Source organism: Bubalus bubalis, chromosome 16 (genome assembly GCF_019923935.1).
Source record: "Bubalus bubalis isolate 160015118507 breed Murrah chromosome 16, NDDB_SH_1, whole genome shotgun sequence".
Classification (NCBI taxonomy): Eukaryota; Metazoa; Chordata; class Mammalia; order Artiodactyla; family Bovidae; genus Bubalus; species Bubalus bubalis.
This window is the reverse complement of record NC_059172.1, coordinates 36,371,760-36,390,450: the sequence shown is the minus strand read 5'-3', so window position 1 is coordinate 36,390,450 and position 18,691 is coordinate 36,371,760. Positions and strand designations below refer to the sequence as shown.

The window sequence follows — 18,691 nt, the reverse complement described above, 5'->3', positions numbered from 1 at the left end:
TTTTGTGAAACAAGCATATCTTTAAGTATTTGTGACCAGTCAATATATCCCTAATGAAATTATACAGTGAGACATAATCCACTGAAAAAATTATCTGTTTATTCCTATCTTCCTGGCTCTTGTGAAAGTTGTGTGAGAATAACCTGATCCCCTGCTCAAGAAGCTCAACTCTGGTATATCTTAGGCTCCACAGGGAATCCATGCACACGTGGGCCACTTTCTTGGCTCCTGGGAGCCTGTGATCCTAGAACTATTAATATAATTGAGGTTAGTTGAGAAGAAGTAGATTTGAATTATAACAGACCTGTTCTGATGATATAGGACAGATGGGGTGAAGGATAATACAACCACCTCAGCATCTTTCTTCATTGCTAGAGTTGTAGAGTAAGAGGCCCTGGGTTTTTCATCAAGGCCAAAGGGATCAGAAAACAGAGTGATATTAAAATTCAATGACAGTGATATTAAAATTAATTTAAAATTAATGGTTTAGAGTAGTAGGTGGTGAGAAGATGATTGAGTGATGATTAGTATCTTCCATAAATGAACATCCTCATTGAATTGACAAGATGTTATAAAATATTTTTTATTACATCTCTCTCCTTATTTCTGTCAATTCATGGTTTGAATCAAAGCTGATATTCCTTGACCACTAGATCTTACTCCTCTAGGATTTTCCTTTTCTCCAAGAGTTTAGTCTTCCTATCTGATCATATCTCTAAGAAAGGCATGGCATTCAATTGAGGTTCTCTAAGGATAAGTAATGCCACTGAAAAGAGGAGACATAACAGTAACTGCTCCTTGACCTGTTCAATCAAACTCCAGGGCGAAGTACCCACACCAGCATTTGGTATGTACAACAAACTCAAGAATAAGCCATGTTATCAAATCTATTTATCTGGGAGATAAGACTGAAGAAATTTAGGCTGTGCTACAGAGAGCAGTACCTGGAAGGACAGAAATTGTGTTAAGTATTACTTTCTTCTCAGATTCTGCAACAGGGATGCTACTTGCACATGAAGTCTAAGTATATATTATTATTGCTGAAGTGGAAGCAGAAGCTTTGTGATCCACTGAAGAAAAGTCAGTTCCTACAGTGGCAATGTGACAAAGAAAAAAAAAAATTCTAAGCAAGTATGTATGGGCCTGCTCCTACTTTTTTTTTTTTTTTTTCTTTTCTCACTTGTTTGCTATATCCCACTTTTTATATTTTTCTCTTTCTTCTCATCATTTATTTTCTCCTGTTTACTCAAAATTATTACTGGTGTTATTTTAAAATTCTTAATTCAAAGTTTTGTTATTTGATTTTATCATTTATATAACAAAAACAATGCAGTCCAGGAATTTATTACAAATTTTAGAATTGGAATTATGCCATGCAGATGGCATGTTTTCATATTTTATAATTACATAAGGGGGTGTTGCTCTGAACTTCATTTACTCTTTAAATGAAGAGCTATTCTGAGAGGAAACTTAACTGCACAATAATGTATGTGTTTTGCCTACCCTTTACATGCTAATATCTACTTTCTAAACTTTTATTTGCTGAAGTAAAGCTATTATTCAAAGTAAATCTTAAACCATATGTATTAAGACAATTTACAGCTTCATTAGCAAGTAATTTTAGATTTCCCTTATTGTCTTTTCTCTTATTCAATTTCAAATGAGAAAGCTCCTCAGTGGTTGCCAACTCCAAAACTGAGAGATATGTTTATTTCTGCCCCCATGCCATCTTTTACGTGTTAGGACTTCTAGTCCTTTTTAGCTCCCTGGCCTACATTTGAATTAGGCAAACAGCACAATTATGAGAAGTTATACATCTATATATTTCCTAACAGAAGCATACTTATCTGCTTAATTAGCTGTCTGGTCATCTTGGAATATGAGTGATAAAATATGCACTTATTATTTTGCAGGCTCTACTACCTGTATTTTCAGCTGTTTTTCCTTGTTTTGATTTATATCTCTCCATGGGCAAATATGCTGCCACTGTTGCTCTTATATAGCTGGTCTATAAATTGTCCTCAGAATTAACAGTGGTACTTGTCAGCATGATACAATTTAGCTATATATTGCTAAATTCTGATACCTCCAGAACTCTGAAGTTTGAACTTATCAGATGGAAAGGATGGAGAAAAGAGGCGATGTTTGAAGGAGAAATGAGATATTGGTTGAAAGAGAATGATTAATACCTGGTTCAAAATAGTTACCTTCCATAGGAGGAGGGTGGCTCTTAATTTTAACATAATCTGAGGAGACAAATGCAGAATGTGTCCTAATTTAGAACCTTCTGCTATCACTTTTATAGTTCTTATTCTGTGGAAAAATTGTCTAGAATATGTGCAATTAAAATTATTCATCAAAGCATGCTAATTGATGTGGCACAGTGGACAGTCAAGTGAAATTTAGGACAGAGTCTTGTGTTCTCTTCATTCTGCAATGTAACTGCCATTTCAAAGGACAATTGACACTTGAATATGAGTTTAAACGGCACAAGTTCACTTGCACACTGATTCTTTTCAATAAATACATGTAATACTACTACATGATCCAGGGTTGGTTTCAGGTACAGACGTGGAACTGAGGATACAGATGACTAAGGGATTTGAGCATCTGAGGATTTTAGTATCCATGGTGGGTCCTGGCACCAATCCTCCATGCATACCGAGGGAACACTGTATTTCACAAATGAAAGTATTAGTCACTCAGTTGTGTCCAGCTCTTTGTGACCCCATGGCCAGAGGAGCCTTCTGGGCTCTAGTCCATGGACTAGACCCCATGGACTAGAGCCCAGCAGGCTCCTCTGGCCATGGGGTTTCCCAGGCAAGAATACTGGAGTGGGTTGCCATTTCCTTTTGCAGGAGATCTCCCTGACCCAGGGATCAAACCCAGGTCTCCTGCATTGTAAGAGGATTCTTTACCATCTAAGCCACCAAAGAAGCCCCATTTCACAAACAGTCTTGAACAAATTAATTTTCAAGAGGGCTAATACAGTTAAGGTCAGATTTATCTGATTGTGAATTTACTTATGTTACAATTTTTCTTTATCTTAAAGGTCCAGAGTGCTTCAGAACCAAGACTAAACATCTTATCTGTGAATCCTCTGACTCACAGAAATAGAATAAATATCTCTACCTTTTTGTTCATAAACCTTTTACTGCATTGATCACATGGGAAATTAATCATTGGTTTATATCAGTTTCTCCCCTATTAGAATGTTAATATGAAATTAGGAATTAGGTCCTATTTATCATTTTATTTTTAGAGTATAAAACATTCTCAAGATTTATAATAAATGAAGTCATCAGTAACTAAATGGTCATATGAATATGAAACTATACACATATTCTGCAACTGAACACAGCCCATATTTTTCATCATGTCACTACCAAACAACACCAGTTTTCATCTCAGTACCTTTCTTCTCCTTGGCATTCCAGGGATGGAGGCCATTCACACTTGGATATCAATGCCCTTCTGCCTTGTTTATTTAAGTGCTCTCCTCGGAAATTGCTCCATTCTATTTATTATCAGAACAGACTCCAACCTGCATGAGCCCATGTACTTCTTCCTCTGTATGCTCTCTGTGGCCGACTTGATCCTTTCCACTACTGCTATGCCCAAAATCCTCAGCATTTTTTGGTTCCATGACAGGGAGATCTATTTTGAAGCCTGCCTTGTCCAAGTATTTCACATTCACTCACTATGCAGCATGGCCTCAGGGTTTATCTTGGCCATGGCCTTTGACAGGTATGTGGCAATTTGCAATCCTTTGAGACATTTCATTATCCTGACACACAGAGTCATCCAGAACTTGGGGCTGGTTATTATCTTCCGTGGAGTTGTGCTTTATAGTCCTCAACCCTTCATGCTTTGGTGGCTTTCCTACTGCAGAGCTAATGTCATCCCTCACACCTACTGTGAATTTATGCCCCTGATGAAGCTGGCTTGTGCAGAGACCAGGATCTGCAGAACATACAGCCTAACTGCTGCCTTCCTCACTGGAGGTTTAGATTTCATATTAATCCTCTGTTCCTATGTTGTCATCCTTTACACTGTCTTCCATCTTCCATCTGAGGCTGCTCAGCTCAAGACCCTGGGCACTTGTGGATCCCATGTGTGTCTGATTTTGGTAGCCTATACTCCAGTATTTTTATCCTTCCTTACTCACAGGTTTGGGCACCACATGGCTCCTCATATTCACATCTTTGTGGCTAAAATCTTTGTCCTCATCCCACCCATGGTGAACCCAATGATCTATGGCATAAGAACCAAAAGGATCAGAGAATGTCCTCTCCAACTTTTGACTTCTCACAAACTCTAAAACAATCAGCTTTTATGGAACAAGTTTCTATGACTTATGAAAAAAAAAAAGATATTAACCTTCTTTCTAGAAGCCTGAATCTCTACATATTCTATTTGTAATATAAAGTATTAATTAGCATTGATTTAATGTCATTCTTCTCAGAAAACTTGCTTAGAAGATGACTGACTTAGGTGATTTATTCTTAAAATATTTGCTTGATAATTCAATTTCTCTACTTTTCCGTGATCTTTTTCATTGTGTTTGCTTCCACAATACTATTCTGTTGTTCCATATTATGAGCTTCAAGAGACACTGGTATGATTCATTATTCTGACTTTCACTAAGCTTAATTAATTGTCTATTTCTCCTAGACAATAAAACTGAAAATACTTTAAATCTAAAACCTCAGAAACTGGGATAGTTCTAGCTAAATATCTTCTGAGAAGACAGATGAAGAAACTATTCTCTCCAGATTACTTCCTGGAATTTTGTGTGGCATATTACTATTTCCTCAATCTACCCAGAATTCTTATAAGTTTTCTAAATAATATCTAGTCCCACAAAAACTTCTCCAGAAGACTTCATGAATCCAATACTGTCCTACCATTTTCCCTTTTGTTTCCTCAATTGGTTCAAACTGATTAAATTGATTCACTGAAAATATATATAGTTCTCTCTACCATTATTTTGTGATCTTGCATACTCTATTTACTCACAATATGTATTATAAAAGGAGAAACACTGTATTCTGGCATTTCTTTATAAGTCATTTTTCTAGTTACTCTTGACTGTGATATTGTTCATTCCTCTTTCTTTCTGAAGTTTAGTTGCAGACTAAACTTTTGTATGGAATATCATGCATTTATCATAGGTATATAACTCATTTGGGGCATACCAAATCATTACGGGTACCTAATACAGTATAACGCTTTTCTTTAAGATATACACTATTCCTGATAATGACCTAAGCAGTTTTGTCATGAGGCCATAGTAGCATATATTACCAAATTATTCAGTAACCTGAGTACCTCTCTGTTAGTAGTTCTTCAGAATCATGTTACTTATTCTCTTTAAATTTTGTTTTCTTCTTTCTGAGCTAGTGGGTTATCAGATATCAGGTCTACATGACCCCTTTCTGTTGACTGCCCTATGATTTCATACCTCTTCCCTCGATAGTAAAGTGCTAACTCTGTGCTCATATTTCTGGTTGTATAAACTTATTTTATTGTCATCTGTTTCATATTATCTTGGTTAGTACAAAAATTACCTGAATATTCTAAGAGAAGCAAAAAATGTATCATTTAAAACAACTGGCTTTCAAGTGATACTGCTCAGTTTTGAATCCAAAAACAAATACTTAACAGCTATGTTGATTCTCATCAAGTTATATTATCTTTCTTTCTCAGTTCTGAATGGTAAAATGGAGATATCAATAGCAGTTACTTCAGAAAGTAATTCTAACATTTAAGAATAGGCCTATAAGTTAAAGCCTGGACTTAAGAAACATTATCCAGCAAGAGTGCTTACTTTGGAATCCCAGTGTGGTAAACTGGAAATAATTGGAACATTTGAGGTCTATTTTCACTAATTCTGATGATGTACAATAAAAACTTGCCAGCGAATAGAAAAGAGGGAGATTCAAGAAATAGGAAGAGTCCAGTTAGAAAAGCTGATGAGTTCTTAGAATCATTATTATAGTTATGTTTATACTGAGTTCAGGCAAGTCTTCTTAAGAAGAAACTAATGCTTTGGCTCATGGATCAACCCTCAGAGGCAAAGCTTTTTATGTGTGATAATTATAATTAATATTGAAAAAATATCTTTGATTATTTCTAGAGGGATGCCAACACACATCCTGGCGTAGTGAGGAGCCCAGGCTACTAATCACACTGTGGTTCAGCCAGCTGCCTAATTAAAGAAGATTGAGTGAGTGAATGTATACTAAAATTCTACTATGGCCCAGATATGACCTCATGTGTTGAGGATGCATAAACATACAAGACTGATATGAAACATACAGATTCCTTATATAACATGTGTTTAGAGAGGAAGGGACATTTGGGAAGCTGTATGAACTATTTAATACACACAGTGAGCAAATAATTTTATATTGTGAAAATCTGATATAAAAATATATGAGACATTCCAAGGGAACAGAAGTTAGGCTACTGTTAGATGGAGTGATCACACTGTCTCTGAGAAGTAATCTGAACTATAATGAAAACATTTTCTGAAAATTTAGGGAAAGAAATTCATGCAAAGGGAATGAGTAAGCAATATAAATAAACATAATCTAATCAACATGCTGGACAACTTGAAATTACACAACATATGTCAATTATAATTGAATAAATATAATCAAGAGTGAGAGGATAAGGCAGTTTGTACATAGTTGTGATACTGTGCTTTATAGTAAGAAACAAGCATTTGTTTCTAGCCCCTGTTTATGGCACAGAGCTTTTATTTATTTATTTACTTTTGGGGTTGGCAAAAGAGTTTGTTCACTTTTATTTTTTTTAATTAAATTTATTTATTTTAAATTAGAGGCTAATTACTTTACAAAATTGTATTGGTTTTGCCATACATCAACATGAATCTGCCACGGGTGTACATGTGTTCCCGATCTCTTGAAATTTCTTGAGAGGTGAGAGCAAGGAATGAGTTTTTTGTTACCTTAATGAGGTGACTTTTGGACCCAGTCTAAGTAGGGCGGCTAGTTGCTAGTGAAGCCAACAATGTTATTAAAGAGATGTGATTTTCACTCCCTCCCCCTGCTACCTCCAGGGAGGGGAGACTGAAGTCTCATAAAGACATTAAAAAAAAAAAAAAAAGGTTCAGCGAGCTTCTGGTTTGATGAACATGCCTGCAGAGGATGTGGAAGATCCCTACCCTTTCTGGATACCTTGTCCTAGGACTCTCTTCCATCTGACTGTTCTTGAGCCGTATCTTTTTGTAATAAACTGGTAATCGAGTTAAGTAAAATAAATCTCTGAATTCTATGAGCTGCTCTAGAAAATTAATCAATCCCAAGGAGGGGATCATTGGAACTGCCAATGTACAGCTGATCAGCCAGAAGCCCGGATGATACCTTGGTTTGCAGGGGGGCATGGTGCTAAGTCTTATAGGACTGAACCTTTGACCTGTGGGATTTGAAACTATCTTCAGGTAGATAGTGTCAAAACTTAGTTATTTTATAGGACACCCAGCAGGTGGTGTGTGGGGAAAACCTCTCTTCCTTCATCGTGGAATGGGATGCAAAACCATACGTCATGGTTTCATATAAGTAGTGGGAGAGTGATGACAACGTGACAAGATTCTCTCTGGATTTTCACCCCTGTTTTCCATTACTGACAGGAAACATCTATTTGAATCCATTATAGACTTCATGGACTGTAGCGTTCCAGGCACCTCTGTTCATGGAATTCTCCGGGCAAGAATACTGGAGTGGGTAGACATTCCCTTCTCCAGGGGATCCTCCCAACCGAGAGATGGAGCCAGGTCTCCTGCATTGCAGGAGGATTCTTCATCATCTGAACTACCAGGGAAGAATATAGACTTCAGTATGATGGAAAACTGCATGCATTTCTTTACTTTGCTGCTGCTGTTGCTGCTAAGTCGCTTCAGTCATGTCCAACTCTATGCAACCCCATAGACGGCAGCCCACCAGGCTCCCCCGTCCCTGGGATTCTCCAGGCAAGAACACTGGAGTGGGTTGCCATTTCCTTCTCCAATGCATGAAAGTGAAAACTGAAAGTGAAGTCGCTCAGTCGTGTCCGACTTTCAGCGACCCCATGGACTGCAGCACACCAGGCTCCTCCCCATGGGACTCTCCAGGCAAGAGTACTTTCAGTTCAGTTCAGTTCCATAGCTCAGTCGCGTCCAACTCTGCGACCCCATGAATTGCAGCACGCCAGGCCTCCCTGTCCATCACCAACTCCCGGAGTTCACTGAGACTCACATCCATTGAGTCAGTGATGCCATCCAGCCATCTCATCCTCTGTTGTCCCCTTCTCCTCTTGCCCCCAATCCCTCCCAGCATCAGAGTCTTTTCCAATGAATCAACTCTTTGAATGTGGTGGACAAAGTACTGGAGTTTCAGCTTTAGCATCATTCCTTCCAAAGAAATCCCAGGGCTCATCTCCTTCAGAATGGACTGGTTGGATCTCCTTGCAGTCCAAGGGACTCTCAAGAGTCTTCTCCAACACCACAGTTCAAAAGCATCAATTCTTCGGTGCTCAGCCATCTTCGCAGTCCAACTCTCACATCCATACATGACCACAGGAAAAACCATAGCCTTGAATAGACGGACCTTTGTTGGCAAAGTAATGTCTCTGCTTTTGAACATGCTATCTAGGTTGGTCATAACTTTCCTTCCAAGGAGTAAGCGTCTTTTAATTTCATGGCTGCAGTCACCATCTGTAGTGATTTTGAAGCCCAGAAAAATAAAGTCTGACACTGTTTCTACTGTTTCCCCATCTATTTCCCATGAAGTGGTGGGATCAGATGCCATGATCTTCGTTTTCTGAATGTTGAGCTTTAAGCCAACTTTTTCACTCTACTCTTTCACTTTCATCAAGAGGCTTTTTAGTTCCTCTTCACTTTCTGCCATAAGGGTAGTGTCATCTGCATATCTGAGGTTATTGATAGTTCTCCCAGAAATCTTGATTCCAGCATGTGTTTCTTCCAGTCCAGCATTTCTCATGATGTACTCTGCATAGAAGTTAAATAAGCAGGGTGACAATATACAGCCTTGATGTATTCCTTTTCCTATTTGGAACCAGTCTGTTGTTCCATGTACAGTTCTAACTGTTGCTTCCTGACCTGCATACAAATTTCTCAAGAGGCAAGACAGGTGGTCTGGTATTCCCATCTCTTTCAGAATTTTCCACATTTTATTGTGATCCACACAGTCCAAGGGTTTGGCATAGTCAATAAAGCAGAAATAGATGTTATTCTGGAACTCTCTTGCTTTTTCCATCCATCCAGTGGATGTTGGCAATTTGATCTCTGGTTCCTCTGCCTTTTCTAAAGCCAGCTTGAACATCAGGAAGTTCACGGTTCACATATTGCTGAAGCCTGCTTGGAGAATTTTGAGCATTACTTTACTAGCATGTGAGATGAGTGCAATTGTGTGGTAGTTTGAGCATTCTTTGGCATTGCCTTTCTTTGGGATTGGAATGAAAACTGACCTTTTCCAGTCCTGTGGCCACTGCTGAGTTTTCCAAGTTTGCTGGCATATTGAGTGCAGCACTTTCACAGCATCATCTTTCAGGATTTTAAATAGCTTACCTGGAATTCCATCACCTCCACTAGCTTAGTTAATAGTGATGCTTTCTAAGGCCCACTTGACTTCACATTCCAGGATGTCTGGCTCTAGATGATTGATCACACCATTGTGATTATCTGGGTCATGAAGATCTTTTTTGTACAGTTCTGTGTATTCTTGCCACTTCTTAATATCTTCTGCTTCTGTTAGGTCCATACCATTTCTGTACTTTATCGAGCCCATCTCTAATTTTCTTGAAGAGATATCTAGTCTCTTTGCTGCTGCTGCTGCTAAGTCACTTCAGTCGTGTCCAACTCCATGCGACCCCATAGACGGCAGCCCACCAGGCTCCCCTGTCCCTGGGATTCTCCAGGCGAGAACACTGGATTTGGTTGCCATTTCCTTCTCCAATGCATGAAAGTGAAAAGTGAAAGTGAAATCGCTCAGTCGTGTCCGACTCTTAGTGACCCCATGGACTGTAGCCCACCAGGCTCCTCCATCCATGGGATTTTCCAGGCAAGAGTACTGGAGTGGGGTGCCATTGCCTTCTCCGCTAGTCTCTTTAGGACAGTGCAATTAAACTAGATATTGAGTCTCTGTGATGAAATTATAGTGTACTTTTTTTTTTTTTTTAGCTCTTCAGTTTACTAAATATTGAGCTAATATGCTGGCTGCATAACAGTGAGAAGATATACCAAATATAATATAGCCATTAGTGTGTATATATATATTATGATAACTGGAACAGCACCACCCACCTTGAGGAGTTGAGGATTAAAAGCCTAGAACCAATCCCAGGAAACTTGTCGAGGAAAAAAAAAGAAATGTTTAAAGATTTTATAAAGCTAACAATAATAATAATACCCTCCCTGGAAATAAGCTAATTGTAAATTTGAAAGTTTGAGTCTTGGATGGACTATTTATGTTTGGGGACATTCTACATTATTTCACTGAACAAGGAGTTGATTTGATCTCAGTTTTGTTGTTTCTCTGTCCCCTATCCTTCAGAGTATTCCAGTACAACAAAGTCTCACTCTGGAGACTGTGTCCACGGTACCAAAAACCCTCCTGCCAAATCAACTGGAGTTCAGAAGGATGTTAGGAGAGATTTACTAACTTGTCCAAGAGTCCCTGCTGGCTAAATTAGGTTTTAGAAGTGCAGATGCTTTTTGTCGCCAGCTGAGAAGGAGGAAAAACCAGTGGAAGTTGGTAGGATAGGGATAAGAAAGGAAAACTTTGTGACTGAGGGAAGGGGATAGGGAACTGACTGTAAGAATGTGTTGGCATAAACTTTTAAATATAGTTGAGCAACTGCTGCCTTTATTCTTTCTAACATATTCTGATATAATCTGTGTGCAGTTCATATATCTGTTGACACTTTTGCTATTCTTTCTGTGCACCTGAACTCTTTACTGTCTTATATCCTGTCTATTTACTGATTTATCAAGCTTTATTTTCTTCACGTTTTCTTTCCTTTCTTACTTTTACCTCTTCTTCAGTCATTTCTAATCAAATTTAAAGGCTGGATAAATGCCCCATCCTAAGCCTATTTTGGGCACAAAGAGAGAAAGGTAGCTGAACTTACCTTAAACTATTCAGAAATTATCCTCACCAATTACAACCTAGTAAACACAAGCATATCACTTGTTTTCTTCCTTTAAGCAGAAGGTAGTCCTAATCATTCTAGAAAGGTGTAATCTCTAAATATGTAATGTATATGTCTGTGAAAATCTCTAAGGATAAGGGTAACAGATGCACTTCATTATGAATATTAAACACTCATCCAAACATTCATATGCAGTGAGGATTAGGATATAAAGCCTGTTGATTCCTGATGTAAGAATTAGCCAACAAGCTGAGATATGTCAGAACCAAGTTCACTACAGCTTTCTGATTTATCATTCTCTTATCAACAGGTTCAGTTCAGTTCAGTTCAGTTCCATCGCTCAGTCGTGTCCGACTCTTTGTGACCCCATGAATCACAGCACGCCAGGCCTCCCTATCCATCACCAACTCCCAGTGTTTACCCAAACTCATGTCCATCAACTCAGTGATGCCATCCAGCCATCTCATCCTCTGTCGTCCACTTCTCCCCCTGCCACCTATCCCTCCCAGCATCAGGGTCTTTTCCAATGAGTCAACTCTTCGCATGAGGTGGCCAAAGTATTGGAGTTTCAGCTTCAGCATCATTCCTTTCAATGAACATCTAGGACTGATCTCCTTTAGGATGGACTGGTTGGATCTCTTTGCAGTCCAAGGGACTCTCAAGAGTCTTCTCCAACACCACAGTTCAAAAGCATCAATTCTTCGGCACTCAGCCTTCTTAACAGTCCAACTCTCACATCCGTACATAACCACAGGAAAAGCCATAGCCTTGACTAGACGGACCTTTGTTGGCAAAGTAATGTCTCTGCTTTTGAACATGCTGTCTAGGTTGGTCATAACTTTCCTTCCAAGGAGTAAGCGTCTTTTAATTTCATGGCTGCAGTCACCATCTGCAGTGATTTTGGAGCCCAGAAAAATAAAGTCTGACACTGTTTCCACTGTTTCCCATCTATTTCCCATGAAGTGATGGGGCCAGATGCCATGATATTAGTTTTCTGAACGTTGAGCTTTAAGCCAACTTTTTCACTCTCCTCTTCCACCTTCATCAAGAGGCTTTTTAGTTCCTCTTCACTTTCTGCCATAAGGGTGGTGTCATCTGCATATCTGAGGTTATTGATAGTTCTCCCAGCAATCTTGATTCCAGCTTGTGCTTCTTCCAGCCCAGCGTTTCTCATGATGTACTCTGCATAGAAGTTAAATAAGCAGGGTGACAATATACAGCCTTGATGTATTTGTATTCCTTTTCCTATTTGGAACCAGTCTGTTGTTCCATGTCCAGTTCTAACTGTTGCTTTCTGACCTGCATATAGGTTTCTCAAGAGGCAGGTCAGGTGGTCTGGTATTCCCATCTCTTTCAGGATTTTCCACAGTTTATTGTGATCCACACAGTCAAAGGCTTTGGCGTAGTCAATAAAGCAGAGATAGGTGTTTTCCTGGAACTGTCTTCCTTTTTCCATGATCCCACAGATATTTGCAATTTGATCTCTGGTTCCTTTGCCTTTTCTGAAACCAGCTTGAACATCTGGTAGTTGACGGTTCACATATTGCTGAAGCCTGGCTTGGAGAATTTTAAGCATTACTTTTCTAGCGTGTGAGATGAGTGCAGCTGTGCAGTAGCCTGAGCTTTCTTTGGCATTGCCTCTCTTTGGGATTGGAATGAAAACTGACCTTTTCCAGTCCTGTGGCCACTGCTGAGTTTTCCAAATTTGCTGGCATATTGAGTGTAGCACTTTCACAGCATCATGTTTCAGGATTTGAACAGGTTAACCAGTAACTAACGGTTTTTTTGCTGATCCATCTTAAGTTATGTAAATCTTGCAACCACCAGCATGTAGGCATTTTAGCTTCATTTAATAGGTGAGAAATCTCAGACTTACAGAAGGGGAATTATTTAATCAAATTTACGTGGCAATGACCAGCAGAACTTGACACTACTTTCTAGTGCCTGCATCTAAACACTATGAGGTTTCCCACACACTAAACTCTCAATTAGCTGAATCTAAGTCATAGAAAAGAAATATGATTATAATATTCTTGTTCATCTCCTTCCCAAATTCCTTCAATTTAAAAGCCACTCCTTGCATACAGTCATCCATATTCAATTAGGGATAGTTTTCTAGATAATTCTTATTTCTTTCTTGAAATACTTCTTTTTTTCTCAATTGAGTAATTACTATTATCATTATTTTTACCTTTGACTAAATATCTTAACTCACATCTATTATCTTCTCTCTTATGTGTAGGATTAAATTCTCCTTTCTAGAATTTTTTTTAAAGTTATGTGTGAAAACTGAAGTTGCAATGAACCATTTTCCTTTTGTTTTTTGGCCATGCCCATGTGGGATCTTAGTTCCCCACCAGTGATCAAATTCACACCCCATGCAGTGGAAGCTGGGACTCAACACTGGACCACTAGGAAATTCCTACCATATACCTTTTCAAAACACACATACACATGCATCCCCAGAAATACTGTTCTAATACATTTTATCTGTCTAATGTAGCTGTTCTGTACAGTGATTTGAAGTCTTATACAATATTGAGGAAAGGGACAAAAATAAGTTCTAATTTTATAAGTGAGTGGAATACATCAAAGGAAAGCTGCAATAGTAACACATGCCACTGTAGCTTTCCATATGAGCTCTTCCAGTCTTTTCATGTCATTAAGATGATAGCCTCCAGTGTAGAGTAAATCCACTTTCACGATGGTGGTAATTCTCCTAATATTGGTAATTCTTATTTCTACTGAGTATTTCAATGTACCAGACTATTTTTTATGTATAGATATAGAGACAGATATGGATATATAAATATACACTTTATCTACCTACTTTAGGTTAGGGTAAGAGAGAGAACGAGCTCTTGATTACAGTGTGTTTAGACTTGGAAATGGCAACCCACTCCAGGATCCTTGCCTGGAGAATTCCATGGACAAAAGAGCCTGGCAAGCTACAGCCCATAGGGTCACAAAGAGTCAAACATGACTGGGCAACTATCACTCACTCATTAGACTTATTAAGGTGATATAGCATGGTGACAACTTAGTATAGTAAAAGATGACAGATTTTGTTCTAAGGAGTGATGTGTATAAATCAACTCATTTTACTTGACAATTCTATGTTGTTTTATAAACCTGAAAATTAATATTTATGTGTATGTGTATAAATTTGTGTTTTTCTCAACAGTTATTCACAGGAAAGCAATTAAATGGCAATGCTCTATTTGCCTATAATCAGAACAAAAATGAGCAGGATATATACATTCCATTCAAGAAGATACAAATTAAGAGAATAACCCTAAGAAGTTTTCTGTGACTTCATTAAGAAAACCCCAAATGCAAGGTTATTATTTTCTGTTACTGGAATCAGCAAGAAGAGAGAACAGGAGATGACTATGGCATTAGAAATGGTTTTGGGAGACAAACAGTAGTAAAAAATACAAAGATCCAAAGTTGTCTACACTCTTACACTTTTCACATTCATGACATGTAAGTGTGCCCAGAATATACCACCCATTGTCAGAGAAGAAAATGGGATAATCTTAGGAACTGAGATGACTGAATATAGAACTGTTTAACTCAAAACTGGACACTACTACCCCTTACACACACACACACACACACACACACACACACACACACACTGACTTGACCTAATCCATAGTGAACTTTATTTAACTATCTACTTGATAATCTCTGGAACTATTTTCTGACTTTCTAAACTCCTTAGCCTTGGCTAATTAACTATTTCCTACTCCTATCACAGCACTTGTCACATTGACTTCAGTGTGTAATATAATTCAATATAGTGTAATTGTTAAGAATGCAAATGTGGTACCAAACTTCCTACGTTCAAATCCTGGTTCAACTTGTAACCATCTCCATGATCATGGGAAAATGATATAACTTCTCTATTACTCAGTTTCCTTATTTGTAAAATGAGGATATTAATGTGACAAACCATGTTTAGTTTACATGATAATTTAATGGGTTAACATATATAAAGAATTTAGGAAGGGCAATGAAAATGCAATTTCTATACAAGTATAATTAGATGTTATTACACCAAAAACAAATCTTCCTATGTTTCAATCAACCTTATCAAACAGCTGGAGCAAAATATGTCTACCCTTCTCTTGAGGTTTATATATTGTAAAGCCAGCCTTCCTCTATACCCTTCTCCACTATGTACTAGGAAGAAGCAGTAGATTGGAAAATTTAGTAAGAATAAACTGAAGTAAGTTTAATTAAGACAACTTTACCCCCCACCCCTTCCTGGAAGGGAGGCCGTCTAATAAAGTCAATGTTCTTTGGTGTTCCTTCATGTGATGAGCCTCTTATTCTGATTAGGAATACACACTTAACTCTGGGGGTTAGTTAGAGTGATTCCTGACTCACAAACCAAATTAAGTCCTTCAAAATGGTCTTTATCACTCTAGACAAGAATACTGGAGTAGGCTGCCATTCCCTTCTCCAGGGAATCTTCCTAACCAAGGGATCAAACTCGGGTCTCCTACATTGAAGGCATATTCTTTTCAATCTAAGCCACTAGGGAAGCCTCTTATCAATAAGACAGAAATTTCGAACTCACATGTGCCCCACCTTTTTAAAAAATCGAAATTTTCAGGAATCACATGGGAAGGAAAGAATATATTTATTCTGTACACCTCTGAGCCCCTGAAACTTATTACAAACCTTACCTTATGGATCTCTCTACCTCACAATGAATTCTGGTCAAATATAAAATACTGGCTAAATGAATCTAAACTGAGGATGATTATCAAGGATGGAATGAACAGCAAAGAAACCTCAGCCTTTGAGAAGCTGTTTTACTGAGATTTCAGTGAAATTTGGCTGCATACGGAATCACTGTCAGACTGTAGGAAAATTATGGCTTCAGAGCTCCACAGACCCCAAATCCTAGCTCCTCTACTCACCAGATTATTGAATATATTTTTGTTGAGCTGTTTCATACAGGTATTTACAACAATTACCTCTACAAAAATATTGTGAGGGTTAAGTAATTATGTATACAAACCATATAGTGAAGAGCTTGGGACCGAGCAAATGCTTAATAAATGTTGATCTCTTTATATCCTTAGGTTGAGTCAGGGTGAAGTACTTGACTAAAACATTTTTCCAAACATTTTCCCACTGGTCAACTAACTTTTCTGTGCCTTAATCTGCACAGCTGTAGCTCAATTTTAGCTACATCTAAGAATCACCTAAGAAATTTTAAAACATGAGTACTTGAACACTAACCCCACTATAGTTTTGCCTTCTGTAGGATTTCATTTAAACAGAATCATATAGTATGTAGCCTTTTATCATTTAGCTAAGGTCTATGAGAGTTATACATGCTAAACTATAAGACACCAAAGAAAGCAATAGAATTAATTGACAAAGAGAAAGTATTAAAAATTAATGACAATTTGGTCAACAGATTTTTTCAAAGGAATAATAAGTTCCAAAAGACTGAAGGATATTGACTTCAAAGGCTAATAAAATGTAATAACTGGAGGATAGAATTGTGTAGCTAAAAAAATCATTCAAGAAGGAGGATGAGGGACTTCCCTGGTGGTCCAGCGGCTAAGACTCCACGGTCCCAATACAAAGGGCCTTGGTTCAATCCCTGGTTGGGGAACCAGATCCCGCATGCTCCAACTAAGACCCAGTAAGGCCAAACAAAAATAATAAATTAAAAAAAAAAAGATTGAGGATTAAATAAATAAATCTTCAAATGAACAGATAACAGAAAAGCTAGCACCAAAATAATCTCACTAAGTACTGTCAAGTATGTAATTAAGAAATAAGGACATTTAATCAAGAAGAAAGGACTGAAGCAAAAATAGGAAAATTTCTAAATCTGATAGTGTCTACAATGATAAACAAATAGATATATGATATATAGCTTTTATTTTTTGCCTCATATAATTCTCCACAGATTTTGTTAGTTTTCTGGGCTATTATAGGAAATAATATTTTAATATTTTGAAAGAGAGTTCTACTTGGTAATATATCTTCCTTAATGTAATGACTGTTATAACACAGAGTATATCATTGGATGAATTACTTCCTGCAGAAAAATCTAATCCCTCTGACCATTAAGACGGGGTCTTCATGAAAAAAACACAACTTTTAAGATAGAAAATATATTATTTGTTCATTTGTTCACATCACTCAACAACTAAGAGGATTTAGTTCAGAAATTTTGAAAATCTGAAAAATTTAAGAAACTTGTCCTGTATCTTCTTGGTCATTACCCCATAGATGATGCGGTTCAACATGTGTGAGTCTAGGAGATAAATGCTGGCCACAGATACGTGGACATGGGGTGTCACATGATGCCCAAACCTGTGAGTTTAAAAAGAGAAGAAGGCTAGAGTATAGGACACTAAGATTACACAGACATGAGAGCCACAAGTACCCAAGGTCTTGAGTCGAGCATTCTTGGATGGGAGATAGAAGACAGTGTAGAATATGAGGACATATGAACAAATGATCAATATGAACTCCACTCCCCCTGTAAGAAATGCAATAATGAAGCTATAGGCTCTACGGATTCTGGTCTCAGCAAAGGCAATCTTGATGAGGGTCATGAACTCACAATAGGTGTGGGAAATGATATTGGTCTCGAAGTAGGGAAGACACCATAGAAGGAAAGGGTGAGGAAAGAGAAGTGCTGTGCCCCGGAATACAATTGCTAGACCCATCCCCCAAGTTACAGAATGGGTCAGAATAGCAGAGTGTCTTAATGGATTACAAATGGCTACATAGAGGTCAAAAGCCAAGGCCAGGAAGAAGCCAGACTCCATGGTAGAGCAAGAGTTAATCAGTAACACTTGGGTGAGGCAGGCTTCAAAACGAATCTCTCCATCATGGAACCAGAAGAGGCTGAGAATATGGGCACAGATGTAGTGCACACAGTAAGGTCAGCTACAGCCACCACGCAGAGGAAGAGGTACATTTCTCATGGAGGCTGGAGTCTGTCTTGATGATAAACAGAAGAGAACAGTTTCCCAAGAGGGCAAAAAGGCAGCCCCAATGAAAGGGGATGGAGATCCACATGTGAGCAGCCTTCAACCCAGGAATGCCAATGAGAATGAAGGCTGATGGATGGACATCAGTCTTATCATACACTGGCATAATCAGTGTCAGATATTTAGCTTTCTCTTCATGGATTTTCCTCTAAAGCAAGCAAACAAAACCTTAAAAACTTTGAAACTTCTGACAAACATGCCAAATATAGGGAATTGCAGGTAGTGGATTGCAGGTAATTACAACATTTGTAATTTATTTAGATAGAAATTCTTCATCATATGACTTTCGGATATTTCATAACAATCCAAACAAACTTTTTGGTCAACCCAATATTAGACCTGGTTTGTGCCTAAGACACTGATTTCAAAGACCTCATTCTTAATATAATCAATTGCCCTAAGGATGTGATCATTTATTGCATTGCATTTGTATATGTGAGAAAGGGAAAGAGGATCCTGTGCATAACATTAGAAAATAT

The 18,691-nt window shown here is 38.1% G+C and overlaps 1 protein-coding gene and 1 pseudogene across 1 annotated transcript; one reads left to right on the top strand and one right to left on the bottom strand.

Annotated features, from left to right (window-relative positions):
• Window positions 1–3,376: 3,376 nt before the first annotated feature.
• LOC123329613 (olfactory receptor 52D1-like) lies at window positions 3,377–4,321 on the top strand. Its single transcript, XM_045162881.1, has one exon. It carries the CDS (start codon window positions 3,377–3,379, stop codon window positions 4,319–4,321), a length of 945 nt encoding a protein of 314 aa, XP_045018816.1.
• A 13,048-nt stretch (window positions 4,322–17,369) lies between these two features.
• LOC123329614 lies at window positions 17,370–18,330 on the bottom strand (annotated as a pseudogene).
• Between the last annotated feature and the right edge of the window lie 361 nt (window positions 18,331–18,691).